The following is a 24,128-nucleotide window of genomic DNA, read 5'->3' as shown; positions in this document are numbered from 1 at the left end:
CCAAGCGAGTGCCCCGTGCCCTCCCTCCCCTGCAGATGGATCTGTCTGAGGGGACAACACCGCGTGTGTAGACGTGTTGGCTTCAGCCCTGGTGGTGGTGGCCCCGGTCATTCGGCCAGCTGGGCGGCACTTAGCCTACATGCGGCCCTCTGCTTGCCGCTGGGGCAGTTGGCATCCGGCTGCTTTGGGCTCGCGGGGAAGCGCACAGGCAGATCGGCAGGCTTTTACGAGGCTCGGGAGCTCTGAAGCGGGTTGGGAGGAGGACATGAGTTAGACACCAGTGATGGGTTTGACAGGATCGCTTGGGAAGTCGTGTCTACACTTTCTGAATCTGGCTCCGCTCACTGGTCTACCAGTGTCTGTGTCAGTGAAGATGAGGCCGGCCAGCTGGCCGCACTAAAGTCACCATCTCTGACTTCCTGACCCGCTGGCACCGTTACGGGCCCAGAGTTTGAGAGCACACGGGGAGGGAGAGGCCGGCCTTTTCTTCGGCCATGTGCACGGAAGAGCCTTGGGCTTCTGCTCCGAGGGAACTTGCATTCTGTCCCTCTGCTTGTCTACACTTCCCTCGTCCTCAAACGTGCATTTCAAGCAGACAGGTCAGGAGCCAGTTGGGTCACAGTTTTATTATGCTGACTTATTTTGACCTTATCTTTCTGGCAAATCTTATTTCTCTAATGCAGTTGGGTATATTGATAGTCACTTAAAATTTTAGTGTGGTGCATTTGGGGAGGGGCGGTTGGGGGAAGGGAATAGCTTGTGCCTGAAAGCTCTCCTGTGCGGAGCCCGAGCCTCGTGGGATCTCATCTTGATAGCTTTTCTCCCAGTGCCTGTGCTCATTCCATTTCCTAGGTGATTTATTCCTTTATTTTATGAGACCTTCTGTGGGGAATCTTTATTAACTTTGGTGACATCTAATGGTGACAAAAGAGAAAAATAATTGCATTCTGTGTTTTTGCTGAATTCAGCCAGTTGCATTGTAGACTGGATGGGCTTTGCTGCGTGGGGACCAAAAGATGTGGGTATTTATAGATTATTACATACGGGTTTGTGGGAAAGCATCTCCCATCAGAAAGAAGTGAGCGGGTTTTGGACATTGTGGAACGTACTCTTACCCTGGCCACGAAGAGCAGTGCTTTTGTTTCAGATTGTTGCTTTTGTTATCTGCTTGCTGGGATCTTTTTAATATCATGCTGTGTGTGTGCATTTTCTGTTTGCTTTTCGGGGAAGTGTACTGGGGACGGACGATTTTGCACCTGCCGTCGGAAGCACAGAGTGGCATCGCGATCGTGACGGTTTGCGCCATGGGATTCAGTGACTTCAGCACCTAGGACAGGTGCCGGAGGTGGCTGGCATGGTCTCTGCGTGGACAGGGCTCCGGGGACTCAGCTGTCCCTGACGATTCCTAGAGCTGCCAGGGAGTGTCCACCCTGCCCCAGGCATCACAGGCTTTCGTGAGATGGGTTTTAGGTACAAATATCACGTTTTTTTAAACCTCAAGGTAGGCCTTCCCGCTCCTGCTTTACAGCGGGTGAAGCTGAGGCTCAGGGAGGTCAGCTACCGGCCCGGCGTCACAGCTGCCTCTCTGGCCCATGCCTCCGTTGGGAGCCGTCACCCCACGCTGCTGCCCAGGAGTCGCTGCGTGTCCAGTGGGGCAGCACAGATGCAGGCCAGCGACGGCAGTGCTGTGGGGTGTGCTGTGGGGCGTGAAGCTGTGGGGGAGGGTGACGTGCAGGAGGCCCCCGAGGGGTAACCAGGTGTGGGAGGCAGTGGGAGCTCCGAAATTGGTGGCCCTCCATCGCGCCTGTAACATCATCATCTCCTCACAGTATTTGTCCAGAGAGGGGCCTCTGACTTAGTATTATCAAAAGGCCAACATAATTAGAGGAGAGGAGCTTGGGGTGGGGATTTTAAGGACATTAATTAGTGGTGTGACGCTGGCCAAATATCGGACGGTTTCCCGAAGACTGGTTCCCTCTTTATTCTTCACTCATTCTGTTATTTAATGAGCACTGGCATCGTGCCCATCTTGCTTGTTCCGAGTGCTTCGTAAACATTACATTGACCCTCGTAACTGCCCTGAGAATGACTGCGTCACAGATGAGGGAACTGAGGCACAGAGAGGTGAGGGGCCTCGCTGCGGGTCACGCGGCTGACACGGCGAGCTGGGGCTCTAACCAGCCGGTCGGGCCGGGATGCCACTCTGCAGGGACTCCCCGAGCTCTCCGTTCTTCACTCGCTCACTCAGCGGAGGCCCGCGCGCTCGCTCTAGGCTGGGCACCGACCACAGCCCAGGGGACAGAGCTGCCATCTGGTCACCAGACGGCCAGACAACATGGGTGCCAGGCTCAGGGGTTCTGAACAATAACAGAGAAGTGCACAAACCCAGGGGTGACCCTCGATGTCATGACAGGGTGCTCTTCCAGCCTTACCGCCTCCAAGGACAGGGAGGCAAGGGACGTCCTCATACTCTGTTCTCATTTTCTTACCTGTATTGGGAAATTTGAACTACTTACTTTCTACTTTGTTCAAAGTGGTTCCATTCTTTTTCTTACCGAACTAGCGAAATAACCAGATTAGAGTTTCTTTTCCTGTGTTAGCTGATTTTAAACAGGTTTTATGAATTACCCTGTTATCCGTTTGGTTAAACCTAATTTTCTTTTGCTGCTTTTTTTTTCTGTAAGATGCTGACCAGTACAAATATGGCAAAAACCGGGTCGAAGCCGATGCCAAGCGGTTGCAGAGCAAAGAAGAGGAGCTGCTGAAGCGGAAGGAGACCCTGCGGAACAGGCTGGCCCAGCTCCGGAAAGAGAGGAGAGACCTGAGGGCCGCCATCGAAGTGAACGCTGGTATGGAGGGTGAGGGGGTCTGCGGTTCCGGCCGGCCTGGGCACCTCCTTGGGTTAGAGCCTCGATTCCCTCCCGTTCTGCCCACGGGGTCTCACCTTAGTAAGACCACATCTCCCCGTGCGGTGCTGCTTGTCGTTTGGAAGCACTGTGGGTAAGCCCGCGGCAGGTGCCACAGAGGGGAGACCGTGGAACAGGCAAGAGGAGGCCGGGCGGCCCCTCAGCCTGCCTGCTCACCGTCCGTGCCTCGGGTCTTGGCGCACAGATGCTCAGGAGCGTCAGGTCATGTGTCTGATGAAGCAGCTGGGGGGCTGTTGCAGGAGAAAATTCCACAGGGACCTTAAGATGCAGGAGCCCAGGTAAGAGGTCTCTGCAGGGATGGAAGGGGCCCTCCGTGTCCCAAGAAGGGACAGTGTCTGAATTCTTGGATGGGAGTGGGGACACAGGCCAGGTTAGCAGAGACACTCTCAAAGGGGAAGTCGGACCCAAGGCAGCTGCCGAGAACCGAGTCGGGACCAGAGGGCATCTCTGACTCAGGTGTTAGTTCTTGCCGGCAGGAGCTGGGGTGTGGCTCCTTGTTCTGGGGATGGACCTGTTAACATCGTCACCTCGGCTCAAGACTGGCTCTCATCCTGGGGAAAGACCCACTCTTCAGACTTGGATTAGGCAGCTTCGAGGGGCGCAGAGGACGAGGAAGGTCCAGACGGGGGAGCCCTGCTCTCCTGCGGCTCTCCTGCAGGCAGGAGTTGGCACACCCGCACCGAAACAGTCCGTCAGCGCTTCCAGCCCTCCGGACCCAGGGCCTCAGTGACTTCTATGACAGGACGCGCTCTCGCAGTTTGAAGTCTGGGTGGTTAGGTACAGGCTGAGCGGGTGGGAGAGAACCCGTAGGAGGGACAGGACGTGGCCTCCGGCCACCTGTGGGGGAGGGGGACCGAATGCTGAGTCAGAGACCCTGGGAGGAGCCCCCAGGCCAACAAGGCAGAAGGAGGGTTTCTCCCTTGCTGCTTCAGGTCTGCAGGCGAGTGACGGTGCAGAGCTTCGAGACTGGCTCCCACGCCGCGAGCGTTGGAGGCCGGGCCATGCACCAAAGTCAGGCGACCCCTTGGAATCCGCTTTCCTGCTTGTGCAGTGGGTACGCGAACTGCCTCCTTGCGTCACCCAAACACGTGTCAGATAAAGGAATCGAGCGAGTGCACCGTGAAGCCTCGGGTGCCTGGTCTGAGGAGGTCAGGCTTACAGTAGTCGACCCCACAGGCAGGAGAGAGGATGGGGATAGCAGGCAGAACCCCCAGAACAGGAAAGCAGCCAGACTTCCCAAGACCGCAGCACCTCTGTAGGCCCCCGCGGAGCCTGCTGAGCCCCGGGCCTCGAAGTCTGGGATTTGCGAGAATCAAGGGCTCCAGCTTCCAGGTCGGTCTTCCAGCTGTGGGACAGCGGAGTGGTCAGACACGGCCTCGGCTCTGTTACAGAACAGCCGAACCTGAGTTCTGTAGAAGGGCTCAGCTCAGGGCCGCCCGGCCAGAGAGTCCACAGGGGTCCTGTGAGGGGCCCAGTGCGTGTCCTCCATCCCCTGGGCCCCTCGCCCGTGGCTGTAGTGACAGTGTGTCTGTGGGGTTTCAGGCAGGAAGACCCAGGTGGTTCTGGAAGACAAGCTGAAGAGGCTGGAGGAGGAGTGTAAGCAGAAGGAGGCGGAGCGCGTCAACCTGGAGCTGGAGCTGACGGAGGTCACGGAGAGCCTGAAGAAGGCCCTGGCCGGCGGGGTCACCCTCGGGCTGGCCATCGAGCCCAGGTCAGGGACGTCCAGCCCGCAGGTAAGGTCTGCGCCCGCCCGGCACACACACAGCTGTGCATCGGCCTCGGACGCGTTCTTGGCTGTGTTCCGAGCTGCCAACGCCGTGTTTGCTTCTCTCCATGGAAAGATGCTGGGCACACAAGCCCGTTTTCCTTCCCTCCTCCCATCCGATGATCAGAGGCACAGCTCTTATCTCTTTTGAACTGTGTCCTAATTGGATTCCAGTTCATTAGTTAGAGACCTTAATCTGATGTAGCCAGTTTTATGGAGACATGCAGCATGTCTCGGGAACCCTGCCAGGTGCCGTGAGGCACAGGCAGGAAACACGGCCTCCCCCTCGCTTCTCATGGAACGAGTGCGAATCACATTCCAACACGAATTACCACGTTTGGTGACTTACTGTTCACTCTCATTAGACTGATGGTCACTGGAAAGATACTGCTGTCCTTTTCTCCTGGCAATGCCATCGGGTCCCTGGGGCCTGGGGAGTCACATGTCATCGCTTCCGTCTTACAAACCAGGAAGCAGAGCCCAGAGAAGTGACGTGCAGCTGCCCAGGCACACGCAGCCTCCTGGGCAGCCCTGGTCACAGGCTCCGTCTCGGGGGCCCGCAGCTCCCCACCCCCACCTCCCCGAAATCCCGCCGCCCACCTTACACCTGTCCCTCCCTGAAACTCCAGGCCCCGCCCCTGTCCGCCGGCCACCCCTGGATGTTGAGAAGTTGGCCCTGGCCTGGCAGAGCTGGGTCCAGCAAGCAAGGCAGGTGCTCTCGGCGCCAGAACCGGAACCCCAACCACGTACCTCTTCCTCCAGCCGCAGCTTGTAGGGAAACAGGCTCGGGGGTCAGAGAGGCAGGGCTTGGGGTCACCTCCCTTCTCGAGGCCTCGCCTTGTCATCTGCAAAATGGGGATGACATTGCTGCGTCTGTAACAGCCCATGGCGCAGTGCCCGGCCACAGGCAGTGTGGGCTCATCGTGTGTTTGTTGGTTTGGGTATTCATTCGTTCATTGCTCAACAAATTATGAATACATACACAGGCTGTGCACCTGCGGGGTGCCGGGCGCTCTCTGGGCACAGGGCGCCCCCTTGGAGCCTGTGTTCTGGCAAGGGAGGAGGCCGCAGGTTACGTGTGCGTCCAGGTGGATTCCTGCTGTGAGATCAAGGCGCAGGGAGGGCGGGTGTGCTGGGAGCTGGCATGCAAGGGCTGGGACCCTGGTGTCTCCGCATCCTGCTTGAACAGGACCGGGCACAGTGAGGTCAGCTGTAACTAGAGGTGGGGGTCATACTGAGACACTCGGGCTTGTGGACCCCACAGGCCCTGGCCTCCTGCAGGGGTGGCCGCACCACCCCCTGGGGGTCTCTCCTGCTGTCCCAGGCTCTCCTCCCCACTCCCTTCCTTCGGAGCCCTCACACATTTTCTGGGCTCTGGCCCCGCCCCCACTCCCCTGCTGCCACCCTCCTTTCACCCCTCCCCTTCCAAATTAAACTTCTGGAAATAGTTGTCAGTTCCCACAGTGTCCTGTTCACCTGCTCTCTCCTCCACTCTCGAACCTGCTTTCCCTAAGGTCACCTCCAAACTACAAATCCCCGACCTCACCCCTGCCTCCAAATTCCAGGCATCTCTCCAAGCTGGCTACTTTCTTCATGTGGTGACCCTACATCCCCCGTGGGGGTCCCCTCTTTGTAATGGTGACCTCACATCCCCCCTGGGGGTCCCCTCTTTGTAATGGTGACCTTGCATTACCTCCCCACATGTCCTCTCTCTTTTGCAGTGATGCTGTGTTCCCCCGGGGGTCCCCTCTCTCTAGGGAGACCCCGCATACCCCCACAAGTCTCCTCTCTCTGGTAGCAACTCTGCATTTCTCATAGGTCCCCCTCTCCAGTGGTGACTCTGTATCCTCCAGGGGTCCCCATCTTGGCCCCCGCTTGTCAGGTTTTCTCTCTTTTGGCTCAAATACCAAGCTTGTCCTTCCAAAGGCTCAGGACAGGTCTGTTGGAGCCTCCCCACCCGGACCGTGGGCCTGGCGGCTTCCTCTCCTGGCTCTTGGTTGGGTCATCTGCACTGGGTTGGCAGCTCCCTGCACTTCCTGCCTAGACCTCATCCCCAGAACGTGTATCATCAGACGGATGTCAGAGGAGCGTCACGGGCTGCCTCGCAGACCCAGTGTGGCCTCTGCCAGAAAGGGAGGATGACATCTCTCCTTTCTGCCAGCCACTCCCGCCCCCACTCCCTCCCAGCCAGCATGGCCTTTTAAAAGCATTTCCCCGTAAACCAGAACACGGGTAAAGCTGGCGGCCTGGTGTGCAGGGTCAGCAGCACCCAGTGGGGACCCTAAGTGACCCACCTTATCGTTCTGCTCAGCAGCCTGCTGTACAACCCGACCAGCGTCTCCGGGTCACACGCTGCGCGGGCAGTGACCGGGGAGAGTGTGGTCTGGGGCCACATCCGGGCAGGCCCAGCTCCCTGCCAGCGCTCTTCCCTGAGCGGCCTGCACCTTCCTGGGGTGGGGTGGGGGGCGCTTTTCACTCCATGTTGTCTTCAGAAAACACCTTCCTTTGGCCTCTGGGGACCATCTGTGCTGTAGACAGTTGGGAGCCCCAGGATCGTCGGGCGGGGCTGGGTCCACGCTGCCGCCGGCCACGGGCCCCGTGACTCGCGATGCCCGGTGGTGGAGGGCGGCTGCCGACGTAGAGCTCTTTGCAGGCAGTGTGCAGACGGTGCAGGGGGACAGGGCGGGGCCCCTGCCTGCCTCCCAGTGCCCCCAGCCGGCCCGTTGGCCACGGACGGGTAGAAGGTGGTCCTAGAGCCGGTGCTGACCCCGTGGGGTCATGGTTACCGTTCTTGCCTGTTTCCCAAACCCGTGTGTCTTTTTTAAAACAAGCAGTCACCCGCTGGGACGTGCCGCGGGTCTGGAGGCCACACCTCACGCGGGGTCTTCTATCTGCATTGACAGTCTCCAGTTTTTAGGCATCGGACTCTGGAGAGCTCACCCATGTCCAGCTGCGAGACCAGTGATGCTGAGGGCCCCGTGCCAGTGAACAGCGCGGCCGTGCTGAGGAAGAGCCAGCCAGCGGGCGGCTCCCCCTGCCGGGGGCACGTGCTACGGAAGGCCAAGGTGAGCTCTCCCTCCCGGGGTGGGGACACCTGCCCCGAGGCGTGCCAGCCGCCATGGGAGGGACGGGGGAGATTCCATGTTCTGACTGTCTCCCGAGTCCCCACTGTCCCAGCCTCCTTCAGGGGCCTCCTTTGCAAAGGCAGAAAGCACAGAACCTCACTGCCAGGCACGTCCCAGCTGGTGGCAGGACCAATAGTGGCTCTGGGCGTGCCTGGGTTCTCCTTGCTGCAGTGCAGACTGGACCAGGTGACCCCAGGGGTTCTTCACACAGAGTCCAGGCCTAGACTATCCTCCAGCCCTTGCCGCCCCCCCCCCCCCCCCGCCTTGTCAGTGGTGTCCACGGCACATGCTAAACCCCCGGGCCCGCTGCAGTCTCTGGTCTCCCCGTGGGATTGGCCCTGACAAGCTTTGATGCTGAACTGAACGCTCAGAAAACTTAGAAACCACTTGTAGGTTATCAGAGCACGCGGTTCTTGACGGTGCTAACTGCAGGTGTGTCCTACAGAAAAGTCATACTTGGAATAATTACGTTAATCCATCAGATGAATGTAATTTGCCCTGATGAGAATGGAGGCGGGTGGCTTCCCTCTGCTGCCGCTGGGCCCTGCAGTACTGTCAGGACCTTGGTTCCCGGGCCCCTTCAGAACCTGGTCCAAACTGGCTAAAAGTCTGTGCTTTTCAGAGAGGCGGGCCTGTGTCAGGGAGGAAGGCAAGCGGCACCCCCCGGCGCCCCGGCGTGCTCGCGGGGCGGCCCTGGTGGCCATGATTGCAGACGCATCCGAGACCTCATGGCCTCCCTGGCAGCGTTCGAACCCCGGGAGTATTGCCGAGTCTGGGGAAGGAAGGGCGGCTGCGTGTTTCTGTTCCTTGCTTAGCAGGTGTGGGGCATTCTGGGTCTGTACCTGTTAGCGCACGTTAAGGGGGTGCATATTGCCTGAAGGGGTCTTAGGATGGAGCTGTCCAGTGCAGTCCCCCTATGTGCAGATGAGAAGTGCAGGGAAAGCGTCTCATTTATTTGGTCTCTTTACTGTCACGTCGGATCTACGATTGAGCCGCTGCAGCCCCTTCACGAGCTGGGTGTCCCGAGGGTGCTCGGTGGCCCCCGGCGTGGGGACTGCAGCTGCTGCCACTGCCCTGATAAACACGGGGCGCCCGGTGTCGGCAGGTTCATGCACGGCGACACCGAGGCCGGCCACACTCCCAGGGGGACCTAGCCGTCCCCGCTCACGGGTCCAGAAACCGTGCCCGCAGCCTCAGAAAGCGACTCCTGAGAACAGTGACCAGGGGCTCGCGGCTGGGGGCAGGGGCGGGGCTTGGCCTCCCGGCTCTGGAACAGCGGTCCCCTCATTGATCTGATTCCCGCCTCAAACGGCGATTCCCGAACTTGTGAGCGGCCGCTATACCGGTTTCCACACCGTAGGCCGCCAGCGTCCACGGTGCAGCCCTGTCTCCTGGCGCCTTGCCGCTTTGACCTGTGCCCTTCCTCTCGCCACACGTAGGAATGGGAGCTGAAGAACGGGACGTAGAGCGACGGCAGGACGTCCCGCCGCCACCGCAGGACGCTCCGCCCGTGTGGCCGCCGCCGGACGCCCGGGTGTGTGGCTGACCCCACCGCCGGCGCCCAGACTCGCCCGCGTGTCCTCTTGCTACTGTACTTGTCCCCTCTCACGAAAGTCACTTGTAACCCTTCGGTTTCCACCTCTCCCTGCCGAGGAGCAGAAAGGCGGTAGAGGGGTCCCACGGCAGGTGAGAAGCTGCGTCTTTACAGAGCTCAGCGAGTGCTTTCCCCGGCGTCCCCCGCGCCCGGACTGCAGGTGACCCGCCAGTGCCCTGCCGGAGGCCTCTCGCAGGGGAGCACAGCGCGTGGGCCCTGGGACCGCCCCGCCGTCTGCCGAGGGGATGGGGTCTCGATGGCACGCCCTCCTTGTGTCTCGGCGTCCCCCCCCCCACGTGCCTGTCCCCCTCGTCACTAGCGGTGGGCGCGCGGGAACCCCGTGCTGTGAAGCGTCTGTTACCTTTTAACTGGCTTTTCTCTGGACAAATGCTTTTGTCAAAAACCATGACATGAAAAGCTGCCATTCTTTTTAAACTTTTTAAGAATTTCTTTTTACCGCGTGTTGCACTTAGCTCCGAGAGTTCCAGAGTCTGAGTCATAGTCTATGAATTAGTTGTACTGCTTCTGAAAGGCGGCAGGGTGTCTCTGCTGCTCCACCATCGTGTGCCCCCACCTCCCCTTCCCCCAGTGTCCCCAACCCTGAGAGTGTCCCCCAGAGCCTGCAGGTGACCCGCGCTACCGAGCACGGGCGGCCTCACCGGATGACGGTGGGACTTCCAGTCACAGGATGGGCCCATCCCTTGAGAGGGAAGCAGGTTCTGGAAGCCGCTCGGCCTTAGAACGTAGCATCCTGAGCAGGACGAGCGCTTCCAGCCCCTCCCCCCACCCCCGCCGGCACACCCAGGCCGGAAGAGCAGGTGAACCGGGGCTGCGCCCAGGCCTGCAGGCCGGGGCCGGGTCTCTGCACCCGTGCGGCATTTCTGAGAACTGCCTAACTCTGCTGGGCCCCCAGAGGGGCCTCTCAGGCATCCTCGGCTGTGGGGAGGTGCAGCCTCTGACGACAGGAGAGTTGGTCACTCCAGGATCCCTCTGCAGACACATTCGGGGCACAAGTCACACCACGGGGGGGGGGGGCGCTCCCTGCTGAGATGCAGGAGCCCAGTGGGGCAAGCCTTTCATCCAGAACGTCTTCCCTACCAACTAGAGGGATAGAAGGCAAGAAAGGTCTCTGTGCTTCCCCCTGGCGTGCCCGCAGAGCCCCTCCTGGGCTCAGCCACCCTCCTGCAGGCCGTCCTCAGGCTTGGAGTCAGACCAGCGCCAGCGCCCTTGGGCCCCACGTGGCCGTGTGCGATTTGGGATGTAGAGCAGGCGAACAGCTTCCCAGGCGGGAGACGGTTTCCAACGGGCAGCGGGGACGGGAGTGGAGCCCGGCAGAGATGCAGGCCCCCTTCCCACGTTAGCGCCTCCAGGAAATCGAGGGGGGTGCCCCCCAAAGCCTCCGGGCCCATCTTCCCAGCTCTGTCGGGAGGAGCCCTGTCCTGTTGTCTGTCTGCGTGGGAAGCCGGGCAGCCTTGCACTCTACGAAGCTGATTTTCTGTAAAAGGAAAAGGTTTGATCCGCCATAGACTTTTGCTGCCTTCTGGTCAAATAAGGTTTCTCAAAGTAAGGCGCTTGGGCCACCCTGCTTGACAGCCACCTCGGCCCAAGCAGCTGGCAGGTTCCGACCGTTAGGAGGGAAAACGTGAGCAGCCCATGGCCCTGACTGTGGCCCCGCACAGCCAGGGAGACCCCAGGCAGCATGGGGACCCTGACCCCGTGCGTTTGCCCAAGGACACAGCCCACCGGCTCTGGGATTTGGACCCTGGTCCTCGGACTCCTGGCATACACATTCCGAGTCTAAACAACATTCGCTTTCATCAGCATCAGCCCTTTAAAGAGGCTGGCGGGCTGGGGCGGATCCTGCTGGGTCCACGGAGCTGTGGGCAGTGGGTCACGTGGAGGGTGAGGCTGCCACCCCGGGGGCCCCTGTGATGTGTGTTCCCCTCCGTGTCTTTAGATTTGATCAGAAAGTAAGGTGAAAGGATTTGCTTCCAAATAAGTTATTTATTTGTATATGTTCAATAAATTGTTTTTAATTTATATTTGTACATATTAGACACACGAGACGTCTTGTCGGGTTCAGGCAGCGATGTCATTTTACGGCCGTCCCCAAGCCCCACCCAGTGGCCGCAAGCTGAGGTGCGGAGCAGGCTGGCCCGGGGGGGCTTACCCCACCGGTAGACATCCTATTCCCTTCGAGGTGTCCCCTGTTCGCCGAGCGCTGGCCAGACTGTGACAGGATCCTGACCCAAAGTGGAGGAGCGTGGTGGCCGTGCACATGGGGCCACGTCTGTGGGTCATGGCTGCTTCCCTTCCGCCTGCAGCCCCACCGTCAGCCTTGGGGCTCTGCTCTGGCTGTGTTTCGGTCAGATGTGAGCAACCTTCAAAATCCCCTCAGTGTTGAGTGTTTATCATGTTTTAGAGTCACTCACCAACCTTTCACACAGAAAGTGATGGTGACGGGCTTGCTGTGTCACCTGTGGCACGGGACAGGTGGAAGCAATCACGTTTCCCCTCATGAGTCCTTAGGGGGTGGGAGGTGGGCGTCAGAGCAGCCAGCCCCGCCCTCACTGGGCTTCTGGTTGGTTCCACTGCCTGGTAACCAGTGTGGGTCTGTGGATCTTTCCAGAGTCTTCTCTGGGTGACCATGCATATGCCGTGGCATAAACCCGTCCTCTCCCCCTTTTCACACACCTTGGTGTTACCAAACCCGATCGTCCTCCTCATTCACTTCAACTGTCCGAGTTCCAGAAACCCCAAACCACTCAGGTTGGAGATGGGCCGCCTTCTGCGAAGTCCGTTTCAAACAGTGTGTGCGCTCAGCCCCGAGGGCCGCCCTCAGGAAGGAGAATCAGCCCCGTTTTTACGGAGGCAACGATCGGGACGTGTGTGCAGGTTTGCACGGGGACAGGCGTGAGTCTGGGGGCTGCCGTCACGCTCTCGGGAAGGGACAGGCCTCACAGCAGGCGGTGCTCTGGGTTTGCTCGCCCAGTCGTGACGGGACCTCCCGAGGGTGGGCAGCGGAGTGGGTGCCCAGAGTGGGACCCCTGGCGCCAGCCAAGACCCATGCAGCCAGCCCGCACGCGCCTTCCGGGCGGCCTCTCCCAGGACAGCCACCGTCCCCACCTCTCCTGGCTCAGCAAGGGGCATCACTCAGATGTTAAACTGTTGCCTTCCTCGTCTTGTTTTTTCTAAAATAATTTTTTAACGAGAAATTTTTCAAATCTATGGCATTGTTTTAAAGAGAGTAATTCTTACTCTTATTTTGTTCCTGTTGTCACTGGCTCATCACTATCCCCATGACGGGCTGGGTTGATACTGTGAATACACGAAGGTAAACTGTACCCCATGCCCCGCGGTGGGCGCAGCCTCTCCCACGAGCGCCCCCTGCAGGCAGCTCGTCTCCGCGAAGACCCCGTTGCGCTGGCTCCCAGGCTTCCTGTGGCCCCTGTTCCCTGAAGGGTGTGGGCTGCCCCCCTCAGGCAGAGGCCCCTCCCCGCCGCGGGCAGGTGTCCCCAGGTGTTCCTGGTTGTGGCCAGGAAGGCGCTTTCAACACGGGAGCACTAGATCGTGATTCTTAGGGACCAAAGGTGTTTTTAATAAGATAATCTTTGTATTTGGTTTTCTAACAAGAAACAGTGACTTTAAATTTTAACACCAACTTTTAAATTATAGGTATTTAGCATTCATTGACCATGGCTCTAAGTTGTAAAATGTTTTCATATTAAGATTGTAATTATTTCCTTACTGTATTTTTTAAAAACTAAAGTCGTATTTAAAATTCTCTTTGAAAGAAACAAGCAAGAAACCGCAAAGATTTTTTTTAATTAAATATGTTGGCAGTGCCCGTTTTAAAGGACTGTAAATATATTTTCACTGTGTTTCTCAATGTATTTAATTCATAAAAAACTTTTATTAAAGGAAATTTCCAACAGAAATACCAGTTTTCAGGCCGTTTGCTCCATGTTATAGGCACCTCACCTGAATTTTCTGCTTTACTAACTGATTTTTCTACTGTTTCACATGGTGTAGCCCGCGACTGGCGCCCTCCGGCGTGCCTCGTTTCTGTGTTATCAATAAAGCTGTATGCTTCCAGCCGGGCTCCGTGTCTTGCTCCCTCCGGCCTTACTTTCCACTGAATGGGAAACGTTGTTGACGGTCACCTGCCAGGAGGGAGGGGAGGGTAAGAAGGAGCGGGTGAGGGCGAAGGTGGGGGCCGCGCGTTGTCTCTCTGAGCACGATCTTCTTTCACCAGAGAGCCTCAGCTACTGTGTTTTCCCGCGGCTTTTAGTCCTCGGACCCGAACGGTCAATTTAAGAAATGTTCACGCACCTGCTGAGGGCCAGGCTCCGGGCCACGTGCTGGAGGCGGGAGTGGATCAGACGGGACTCACTCCGGAGTCCGTCACGCAAACAGCCAGCTCGGTGCCCCCGGGAGCACAGGCCTGCGTGGAGACGTCCACAGTGGGGGAAGATGCAGCCGCCCTCAGGACAGGTGGGTGGGGTGTGCAGGAGTGGGGTACTGGAGCTAGGTCATGGTGTTTGAACAGGAGTTCAGCAGGGAGCAGGGCAAGGGAAAGACGTTGCGTGGGGGCAACAGGTAGAAGCAGAGGGGTGCAGGGGGAGGGCGAGGGCTGCCGGAACACCTGTGGCGGTGGGGGGGGTGGAAGGTGGGTCTGGACGAGCGTCTGGAGTCAGACCGGAATGCCCACGTCTGAGGCTCCTCGTGTGGGTGGGATGGCCGAGCTCTGGTTTGAGGAAGACCGCTGCCGACCGGGACCAGAATGGGTCAGAGTGACAGCTGTGGCAGGCCCGTGTGTCCACGCTTGCGGCTGCTAGAGAGGCAGAAATGCCGCCTGCAGGTGCGCACGCCCAGTCTGAGCTGGCGGATGAAGCCGACCGAGCTCTCCTGGGCCCAGCCCGGCCAAAGGAGCTCACACAGGCGGGGTTCGGCCTGAGCACCGAAGCTAGCCTGGCGTCAGAGGGAACACGCGGTGGAGCAGCCGATGGCGAGTGCCGCGTGGGTGGGGAGATCGGTGTGGGCCCGCTGGACCCGAGTCTGCAGGACGCCCTGGCCAACAAGCAGGAAAGGCCCGGTCTGATCCCGGGGAAGCTGTGAGCTGGCGTCCAGCCCACGTGTGTCTGTGGGGGACCCAGGGATGTCCAGGTGACCAAGTGTCCACCCAGACCCAGCTTCCAGAGTCCAGGGCCAGACGGCCCCGGAGGACCCCTTCACCCTGAATTCCGTCTCCCTGTGGTGTGGGGGGAGGCTGGAGACCTCACAGATGGTGAAGGGCCCCTTTCACTGCCAGCAGGAGGCAGGGGCCTTCTCCATCCGTCTTAAAGGAAGAGAGGGTCTCAGAGCGCCCCGTGCACTTAGGGGCACAGAAGCCAGGGGCAGAGTTTTCCTGGCCCCAACCACAGCTGTTCGATGAGGGCGCTCCATCTCCCGGGAAGGTTTATTAAGCCTGTGTTGGCTGATGAGCCGTCCCGGTGGGCTGCCGAAGGAACGGGACATGAGTCTTTGATTTCTTTTCAAACTTAGCTAGAAGACGTCGGAGCTCCTGGCTTTGCTTTTTAAAACCACAGGGATGACTCGGGGCTATTCATTGTGTTACGGTTTTGGGGTTGGGCGACACGAAGCCTCCCCAGCATAAATCAGGAGCTTCCTTGATGGGAAGCAGGGAAAACATTCGCTGACGTGTGTGATCCAGAAATTTTATGATGGAAGCTTCACCAATCTTATGATGCTGTTAAAAATGGTTATCTTTTCATACAAAGAGAGTTAGTCAAGAAGTGGGGTGGGAAACACAGAGGGAGGCTGACCCAGTGGGTCTGGTACGCTCACTTCTTGACCTGGGGAGCTGGTTCCAGCAGGTCCTGACCCCCGAGAGGGCTGGTCTGTCCCAGAGCTATCCACAGGGGTGGCCAGCCTCAGCCCTGGACAGACAGACTGCCCTTCCAGGGCCGGCCAGTTCCCAGAGGTGCTGAGGGCTCTCCCCCAAGCATGTCTGCATGTGCGGACCAACCACTCTGGAGCCCACCCCCCAACCACCTCCAGAATGGGGCCCCCACGCTCTGGGCCACCACCCCTTCCCTAATCCCCGCGTGAGGCGCCAGATGACCCGGGTCAGCCCCTCCAGCCCAGAGCCCGCTGAAATTCTTCACACTAGCCAATCCCCAGCCTGTTTGCGCTGCCCACCTGCTCCTTCCCATGAACCTGCAATAAAGGCTGCGGGTCACGCTTTCCCATCCCTTCCCCACCCCACCCCCGCGTGGCCCACAGGTGGCGTGGCACGGCCATCCTCCTGAGAACTATGAGTACGACACACTGATCTGATCTGTGGCAGCCCTCCCCTGATCTGCCGGACCCTGTATTCTGAATCACAATAAAACCTACATTCTAAGACACCCCAGTCCTATGCCAAGGGCAGGGACTCCGAAGTCAGCTGGTCTCCGGTTGGAACTGTGGCCCGTGCTCTGCTTTCCCTCCCCCACAGAGTAGGCGAGGAGCGCCCCTCCCGCTGGCCCGCTCTGAGAAGTCCATGGGCTGAGGCGTGTAAACTGCGGGCACGCTCGGGCCCTGGCAGGTGCAACACGGCGTCCGCATCCCCCCGACCTGGGGGCCTCCCGGGCCCCTCCCCCATCACTCCGGGGGCCACGAGGGTGGCTCCCCCACCACGATGACTGGCTTCCCTTGAGCTTCAGACGGGGACGGCGAGGCTCGGGGAGAAGGGCTCAGACTGCCGCCTCCCTGGACGGGGGAGCAGCGCTCGGCAAAGGGCAGGCTGCTGCGGCTGCTGCAAAGGACGTAGGAATCCGATGCCCAGTGCACGACGTTGCTGTGCGTCTCCCACCCACAGGAACCGAGCCGCAGCAGCGCTGGGGGTCCCCTACCTCTGGGGGTGGCTGACCTGCCACAGACGGTGGGCTGGGCCAGCAAGCACAGCACCTGGCATGACGGTTCCAGCCACCGACGTGATCCTAAAGATAGTTTTTGTTTCACAAACTCTCCGGAGCACCTTCTCAGGTCGCTCCGCTGGGCACTGGGAGCCCCCGGAAGGGTCCAGGCAGGGAAGCGGCTTGAGCTTCTCTGCAGGTTTCCAAGCCCTGAGGCCCCCGTGGAGAAGTGGCCACGGGAGGCAGGCACAGCCACGCCGGCGTCCAGCCTCGCGCCAGCCCCTCCTGGCCTGCACGCCCCTGGCAATGGGCCTTCCCCACGCGGCCCTCGCCCCCACCCATGGGCCGGGGACCCCAGCCCTGGGGCTGCCCTGTGTGAGCTGCATGCCATGGTACCCAGTGAAGTCACTTGGGAACCAGAGCAGCTGTGGGTTGCTAGCCAGGGAAGGCAGAGAGGGGCAGCCAGGGTGCCCGGGGCCCGGGCAGCGGCGCGGAGAGCGGGAGGCAGAGAGGGCACGCAGAGCGGGGACAACAGGCCAGCAGCCGGCTCAGCTTTCTTCCCCCTTCTCCTCCATCTGCACCCGTCCACGTCGATCTAACCGATCCAGACATTCCGGGAATGTTCCTGAGCATCACAAATCGGAGTCTTCCGAGAAACTGGTTCCCATTTATGCTGGTGGGCACGTGACTCCCTTTTCCCTATGTGACCCTTGGCCTCCTCATCCCCCACAAGGAGCGGCGCCTTGGGGAGGGCCAACCCCGGTGACTACCGCTGTTAATGGAAACCTAGAAGGAGCCTGACCGGTAGGGCCTCACGCCCAGCTGCCTGCCGCCCACCTGGGGGTTACTGCCTTCTGCCCCAGCACCCCGCACCGGGCTCCCTCCTCCAGCCCACCCTGTCCCGGAGCCCTCCGCAAGCTGCCATAAGACGGGTCGGTCACCACTGGCAGGAAGGACGAGGAAATGTCCCTCGATGCTGCCGTGCCTCCTGTTTGTCCCCTGGCTTTCTCGTCAACTAAGAATCCACATCCCCAGGACAATCGGGGATTGTGTGCCCTGCCCCCGTGTGCTGCTGACACAGGCGATATGCACCTGCCTTTTGCCCCCTCCTTCTGGAAGCATCTGCCAGGAGGAGCGAGAACACCGACGCCCTTGTGCCTTACTGCTCTGTTATAGTTGGTTTTAAACACGTTCCGTGTTTCTCGAGGCTGGGAGCCCCGGGCTGCTTGGCTCTGAGCTTTGCCACCTGGAGAAGCTGTTCAGAGGCACCAGTGTGACAACAGCAAAGCCAACACCACCGCCAACGTGACAATGACCGCCACGCTCGCCCCAGGCTTTTCAACATTGGCCTGGTGCGCACCAAGGGCAGGCCACTGGTCCACACGTTCCCCTCCCGTCCCCGTGGGGCATCAATGGAGCTGAAACCCCGGTCCTCGCTGTGGGGTATCTCTTCCGCAGGACGGACACTCCGTTTGCTCAACTAATCCTTCATTCATTTCTCCATTTGGACACATATGTTGGACACCCACTGTGTGGGGGGCTTTGCAGACACATGAGGAACACGCAGTCAGAACTCGCTGCAGCCACAGGGTGCTGGGGATGGACTTGAAGCAGGCGACCCCGCTAATACACGTGCAACCAGAGACTGTGGGAGCCATCAGGAATGACGCCGCCCTCTGGTTGCGGCATGCTAGGACCGTGGAACCATGCTCTGCAGGGAAAAACCTGAGCTAGGACTTAGGTGGGTGACTCCCCCACCATCATCTCGAACCCAGGCCGTCCAGGGAACGCTCCCTTCACCGGCGACGCAGAAAAGGGTTGTTGGTCCAGGGAGCATTCTGGAAAAACGTGGAGTGCTGCTTTCTGCAGGTCGGAGCTGAGAATAGGGCTGTCACCACGGAGCCTGGGTCCCTGAATTCCATGGGGATGTGGGACCCCGAGCAGCGGAGTCTGGAGGGCAGCTGGGACCTTCCAGAGACACGTGGGCCTGGTGCGGGGGGTGGGAAGTGCAGTTTCAGCAGTGATTGTGGGGGCTGAGCCCACAGAGGTGTGCGTGGGGACTAACTACCTGATCTCGGCATCCCCAGGACTAACTAGGTAGACCGCCCACTGAAGTCACGACTCTGCCCCACAAAGCAAGCACACTCCAGATCTGGTGGTCGCAGGGACCAGGGTGCCCACGTCACTACCGTAGTGGTACTTACAGCACAGACGTGCGCTAGGCAGAGGGAATCCTTGCTCTGGGGCATTCGCAGACACGGCTCTCACCCGGGGCAGATTCCTGGGGACCCCAGTGCCAGCGAGGCCACCAGCCCAGGCAGGGTGTGCGTGGGTCGGCGGAGGTCTGGCCCCAGCCCGTGTCACTGAGGTCTGGTGTGTCGCTGAGCCCACCCCGCGAAGACTCCCTCAGTTCTGAGCATCGGTGGAAGCCGTCCTTAGCAACCGAAGAACCAACCCTCCTTGGTCTCTAGTGCCAGTGGTCACCGTGGTAGGAAGGGCCCCCTGAGAAGTCCCCGCCTTACTCATATTGTGGACAAAGGCCATCTCCCATCACTGCAAGAACTGCAGACATTGGTGCCATGCGCCCCCACGCAGACCCGGAGGACACAGGACCCACAACTGCAATCACACCTGCATCCCTTCCTTGCTCTCCTGGGAACGGCAGGTAGGGCATGGGCCCGGGGAGAAGGGGGGCACCTGCAGCCGCTCGTCCAGGCACCGTGGCTTCCGGGAGTGGGCACCGCCTCCAGCGCCTGGGGTGCCCACGACCCGCCGAGCGTCCTTCCATTCTCCACCTACCAGCGGAGCACCCACCAGCACGCGCTCCCACCTGGCGGGACGGCAGCGCCCCTGCCCGGGTGTCCCCGCAGCCAGTACACCGTCCACTCTCTGTCTGCAGGGAGGCCAGTGCGCGTCACAGAGCAGCCGCCGGGCCTGATCGGGCCCCTGAGCAGAAAGCAGAGGCTCCTCCAGGAGCGTCGCCACGACTTGAATGTGCCAGATCCCCGGCACCGCGTTAGTGAGGCCGGATCAGGAGACGGAGCCGCTCTGGGCCATCCGCGCGGGAGGGGTTCCACGGAGGGAAGCAGGGGCTCCCGCGGCAGGGAGGCCGCCCTGAAAATCTCCACCGTCTTCAGCGCAGACGTCAATCCTGCTCGTGGGTTTGCACCTGGCTTGCAGTCTTGCCACAGTGACCCCTTTTCTGCTTGGCCTGCCAACTTCTACCGTCTCCTTTCAAACAGGGAGTATTTTCCCAGATGGGACATTAAGGCACAAAGCGTGCGGTTTCTAAATTTTCCTCCAGCTTCCTTTACACAAGCATCCGGGAAAATCTGCCTTTTCTGTGAATCCACAGGGCACCTTTCCTGCTGCCTCGGCCGGTGGGGTCGTCTGCCCGGCCCTGCGCTGCTGCGGCCACCTCTCCTTCCACTTCCCGATCCTTGAGTGAGGCGTGCTCCCCCCACACCCCGCGTTTTCTGGGTCATGACCGGAGTCCCGGCCCCCCGTCACCGCTTTCCTAGAGGCCAGATAAATCAAGCCGTCGCCATGTATGCACCCCCAGAATGCACGCAGGGTGCCTGATCCCACGCTCCGATGCGACGACTGCAGGACGAGCGCTTGCTTCTAAATCATCATCAGCCAGCCGGCGTTGCTCTCTGTCCCCGGTGTCGGGACAGTGGCCCTGCCTCTGGCTTAGGGCAAGAGTGTGGGAGCGTGTGAATCCAGACAAAGACGGTGAACTATAAGGATTTCTTCTGGGATGGCCTTGGGATCTGATCAGGGCCTCCAGACTTTATGAGATGAAGATGCTAAGTCTGGAGCTACTGTAGCCATTCTGTGACCTGAGGACAATGCTGTGCCGCTGCTCCCGAGCAGTGGACTGTGGCCGGGAGCCACGGAGCCACGCCAGACGCTCTCTGTATAACTGTGTGACTCAAATCCGCAGCAGAGTCTCGTCACTGCTAGTCCCTGCACTACCTTCCTCACGCTCCCGAAGGACACTCCCACACCTTCCGTTTCCCTGGCCCCCTGCTCTGCTGCGCTTGTTACTTCCCTGAGAACACACAGCAGTTGGAAGAGACGCTCTCGACCCAGGTGCTGCTGTGTCCTCCCGTTCCCGCCCGGCGAAGGCCCACTGCTCCCCCCAGGGACTGGCTCTGGGGCATTCCCTCCGTCTCCCCTCCTCTCCTCGTGCGTTCCCAGCCACACTTCATCCGGAAGCTGCCCCCAACCTCGCTCCCACACAGCCACTGTCCCAGTTCTCCGCTGAGTCCTAGGAAAATTCTAGAAACGTTACCATGGACACCGTCTACTTCCTTGCCTTCCATGATGTCCTCGGCCCATTCCTGGTAGGCACGTCCCACACGTGGACCTGCATCTGGCCGGTTCCGCTGGCCGTGCTCTGCCCTCACCTGCTCACCCTCTCCACAGCCCCCCACCTCCACTCTGCGGCATCCCTCTCCGGTGGGAGCTCAGCGGTCATGGGGGCGGGGAGGGGCTGGCGACACTCAGGGACGTTCACTGACGCGGTTTCCGTGCGCTGTGCGGCCCTGGGCCGTGAGATGGGGACAGGGGCACCTGTTCTGTGGGCGTGCTGGCTGCGGGGTTTGCGGAGCTGCGGGGACAGAGCCTCACTGTACGTGGCACAGGGCAGATGACGTGGGCCTGTCATCCATGCGTGCTGCAGGTGCAGCCCCTCCGCCACCTCCTCAGCCAGGAAACCGTGGGATCGTCCACACCGCTGAACATTTATGCCGTAATCACGGAAGCTGCAAATGGCACGAACGATCCTCTTTTCCCAGCACCGAGCCAGGGCGCGTTCTAGAATGAGTGCAGAGCCCGGCTGCTGAGCCTGGGAATTGTCTGTGATTAACAATCCAATTACGACGCTATGCGTGTGCCAGCGGGCTCCGGGCACGTGTTCCAGAAACGCCCGGGCCAGCCTCCTTAGCGCCTGCAACTGGCAAGTCGGAGCTCACTGGGCTGCAAACACCACCAAGACTCGCAGGCGGCGAGCTCCCGGGAAGCCCACGGGCCACGGCCCAGGACAGCTGGGGGCTGTGCGGGCAATCATCGGGACCGGGCCGTCCCCGCCAGCCTGTGGGAACCGGCAACGCTTGGCGGTCATCCCAGCCACGTGAGGCCTGTGGGGCGGCTGCACATCTAACACCGTCTGGACGTGCAGGGGCGGGGGTGCAGCTGCCAGGGCCCCTCCCCCAGCACAGAAGCCAGCGGCGTCCTGGGACCCGAGCTCCGGGGGCAGGGATGCCTCCTCAGGCAGGGCAGCCGAGCAGATCAGACGCTGCCCGGGCCACCCTGCCCCAGTGCTGCACCGCCTGACCCCAGGGCCACGCCGGGACCGGACGGGTTAGGCCAGTCCTCCAGGCGGCACGGGAGGGCACGCACCGAGGAGTTGGGGGAGGCTCAGAGGCACAATTGTCGCGTGGGCTGCGGCGAGGCCTCAGGAGAGGCGGGATAGGAAGCGGCCCTCGCTCTGCATGGCAGGGACAGGGTGCCTGGTCATTTCTGGTGTTTGTCCTGTCTGTGCTCAGACGGGGATGCGGTGTGCGCTCGGATATGTCTTGACCCTTGTGGCCCCCTGTGTGCAAAGGCGGTGCATCTGGGGGGGTCAGCGACCACACCTGGGGGGGCTGCCAAGCACCCCCCCCCCGACGCGCAGGAGGCCAGACCCAAGGCTAGAAACAGAACCACGGAACCGTGGCCTCGCCGTCTTGTGGGGAGGAGCCCCGCCTCTGAGCCCTCGAGCTCGCGAGGTTTGCAGCACCTGCTCCAGGGCAAAGCTGTCTGGATCATGAGCGTCGGGGGGTCAGAGCCTCACCGGCCCTCGTGCTCTGCCCCCCACGACCCCGCGTCGACCTCGCTCCTGCCGGCCACGCGGGGAACGTGCACGCAACTGCATGGTGCGCTGGGGCGCGTTTCCAGGTCTCTGACACGGACGAGAGCGGGAACGAAGGGTTTTCTTGATGCACGCTCGCAGCCGAAGTCCCCGGGCAGCGGTGGACGCCCGGCCCCCACGGCCAGGGAGGCGTAGTTTCAAGGCCAGAGCCTTGGCCAGGGTGGGGGAGTCCGGCCCCTGGCTCATCAAAGATGGGCCGTATGGCGCTTCGGAGATCGAGAGACCGTTGGCCCCGGGGTGCGCTACATGGGGCTGTCCATCCCCTGGCCCTCCACCCCCAGGGCTCTGCGCCCCATCCAGCAAATGGGCTGACGCTTCCGGGCCCTTCCGCTGGCCCTGAGAGCAGGAGCTGCGCCGGCCTGCGCATTAAGGACTTGGAGAGCCGACAGGAGTGTTGTTGCTTGACAGGTGACGTGTCCCCGAGCTGGGGACGGAGAAGGTTAATGTCACTGCCACCTGCCCCCGGTGTCAGGAACGGCCCTGGTCCCTCTCCCGCGTCCCTGGGACAGCAGCTTTAAGGGCCCGTGTGTGTGTGTGTGTTTTTAGGTAAACGTGGAAGAACGGCTTCATAATAAGGCAAAGCTGATTATATTCATTTAATCTTTGTTAAAAGCATCACAAATGATTTATTGGTTTTTAAAAAGGAAAAATAAGAGAATTTCCACATCTTTGTTATGTGCATACACCAAGTACGGGCGTGGCCGGTCCAGTGGCTTTGCGCTGGCTGCCCAGCGCAGACCGCGCCGTGGCCCCGGCGCCTGGGCACCCCTGCCGGGGAACGTGCAGAAGCTCAGATGTGCGCCCAGAGCGCCAACAGACCCACACGTTGGTCTAGATGGTTATGGGGACGGACAAGTATCAGGTTATGTCAGAGGCCACCTGGTTCCTGGGCTCTTAGGTCCACACACTCAAAACAGTCTTAATAGAAATAATAAAATACAAGAAAAACACAAATAACTAAGGGAGAAAAAAAAAACTCACCAACAACAACCCTACCCAAACAGCAGAGAGAATGAAGTCGAGTGGTCAAGGAAGGTCAAAGGGTTGTCACCCGCAGGCACTGGTGAGCTGGGGGTGGGGGACTGTGTCCAGGGGACTCCATGCTGACCTTGACCTTGGACCTGGATGGTGCTGACAGATGTCTGACCCTGTGTGTCTGATGCTCACGGGGCAGGCTGGGTGGGGGCGGATGGCAGGACACAGGGCTCCCTAAGTTGTCCTTGGAGACTGCAAACGGGCTGGAGAGACATGGTGGCAAAAGTCTGGAGAATCCCGGCCTCGTCCCACACTGACCACACCAGCAACATGTCCCTGGGTCCTCGGGCCCCAGGCCTTCCCCAAGGAGGGTCTTGAGAACAACTTAGAGGGTGATCTCTGGAGTGGGGCCCAGGAGCCCCAGCTGGTGAGCAAGTGGCCTCCTCCGCCTGGCATGTGACGGGCCATGACCCCTTCCTCCCCACGGTCTCAGAGTCCCTATTCGTGACACAGACTGGGGGGCTCCTGCATGCGGGGGCTGTTGTGGGGGTGAGGCTGCGTCCCGGGGGTCCCTCCCTGCGGGCTGTGGTCCTCTTCTAGGGGATATGGGTTAATACCCTGCTAGGCTTCATTCCGGACCCACCATCAGCTAGGGAGCGCCTAGCCCGGGCTCTGGTGCCCCCATCTCCTAGGGAAAGACTGGGCCAGGGAGAGCCCTGCCTGGGAGGGGAGAGGCGGAGGGGTAGAGGGAGGGCAAGGAGGGGAGAGGGGTAGGGAGAGGCAGAGGTGTGGAGGGAGGGAGGGAAGGGAATACTGACTTCCGGTTTCAAGGCAAAAGGTGAACATCCCCCCCTACCCCGGTATATTCACATGTGTAGACTGAGGATAGCGTCCCTGGTTCTAGGCATCTGGGAGTGAGTAGAATC

At 60.3% G+C, this 24,128-nt stretch overlaps 1 protein-coding gene across 3 annotated transcripts in view; it reads left to right on the top strand.

Moving 5' to 3' along the window:
* Positions 1–13,506, top strand: part of AFAP1 (actin filament associated protein 1) — a 97,806-nt gene extending 84,300 nt beyond the window's left edge. For all 3 annotated transcript variants that reach the window (XM_034672170.1, XM_034672168.1, XM_034672169.1), the window contains 4 exons: positions 2,685–2,849; positions 4,470–4,660; positions 7,596–7,757; positions 9,257–13,506. In XM_034672170.1, the coding sequence (XP_034528061.1) occupies positions 2,685–2,849; positions 4,470–4,660; positions 7,596–7,757; positions 9,257–9,283 (545 nt within the window). In that variant the 3' untranslated portion in view covers positions 9,284–13,506. The remainder of the gene's footprint in view (positions 1–2,684; positions 2,850–4,469; positions 4,661–7,595; positions 7,758–9,256) is intronic.
* Positions 13,507–24,128: the final 10,622 nt, after the last annotated feature.

The sequence above is a fragment of the Ailuropoda melanoleuca genome, chromosome 11 (genome assembly GCF_002007445.2).
Source record: "Ailuropoda melanoleuca isolate Jingjing chromosome 11, ASM200744v2, whole genome shotgun sequence".
NCBI lineage: Eukaryota > Metazoa > Chordata > Mammalia > Carnivora > Ursidae > Ailuropoda > Ailuropoda melanoleuca.
This window is presented reverse-complemented; position numbering and strand designations above follow the sequence as displayed.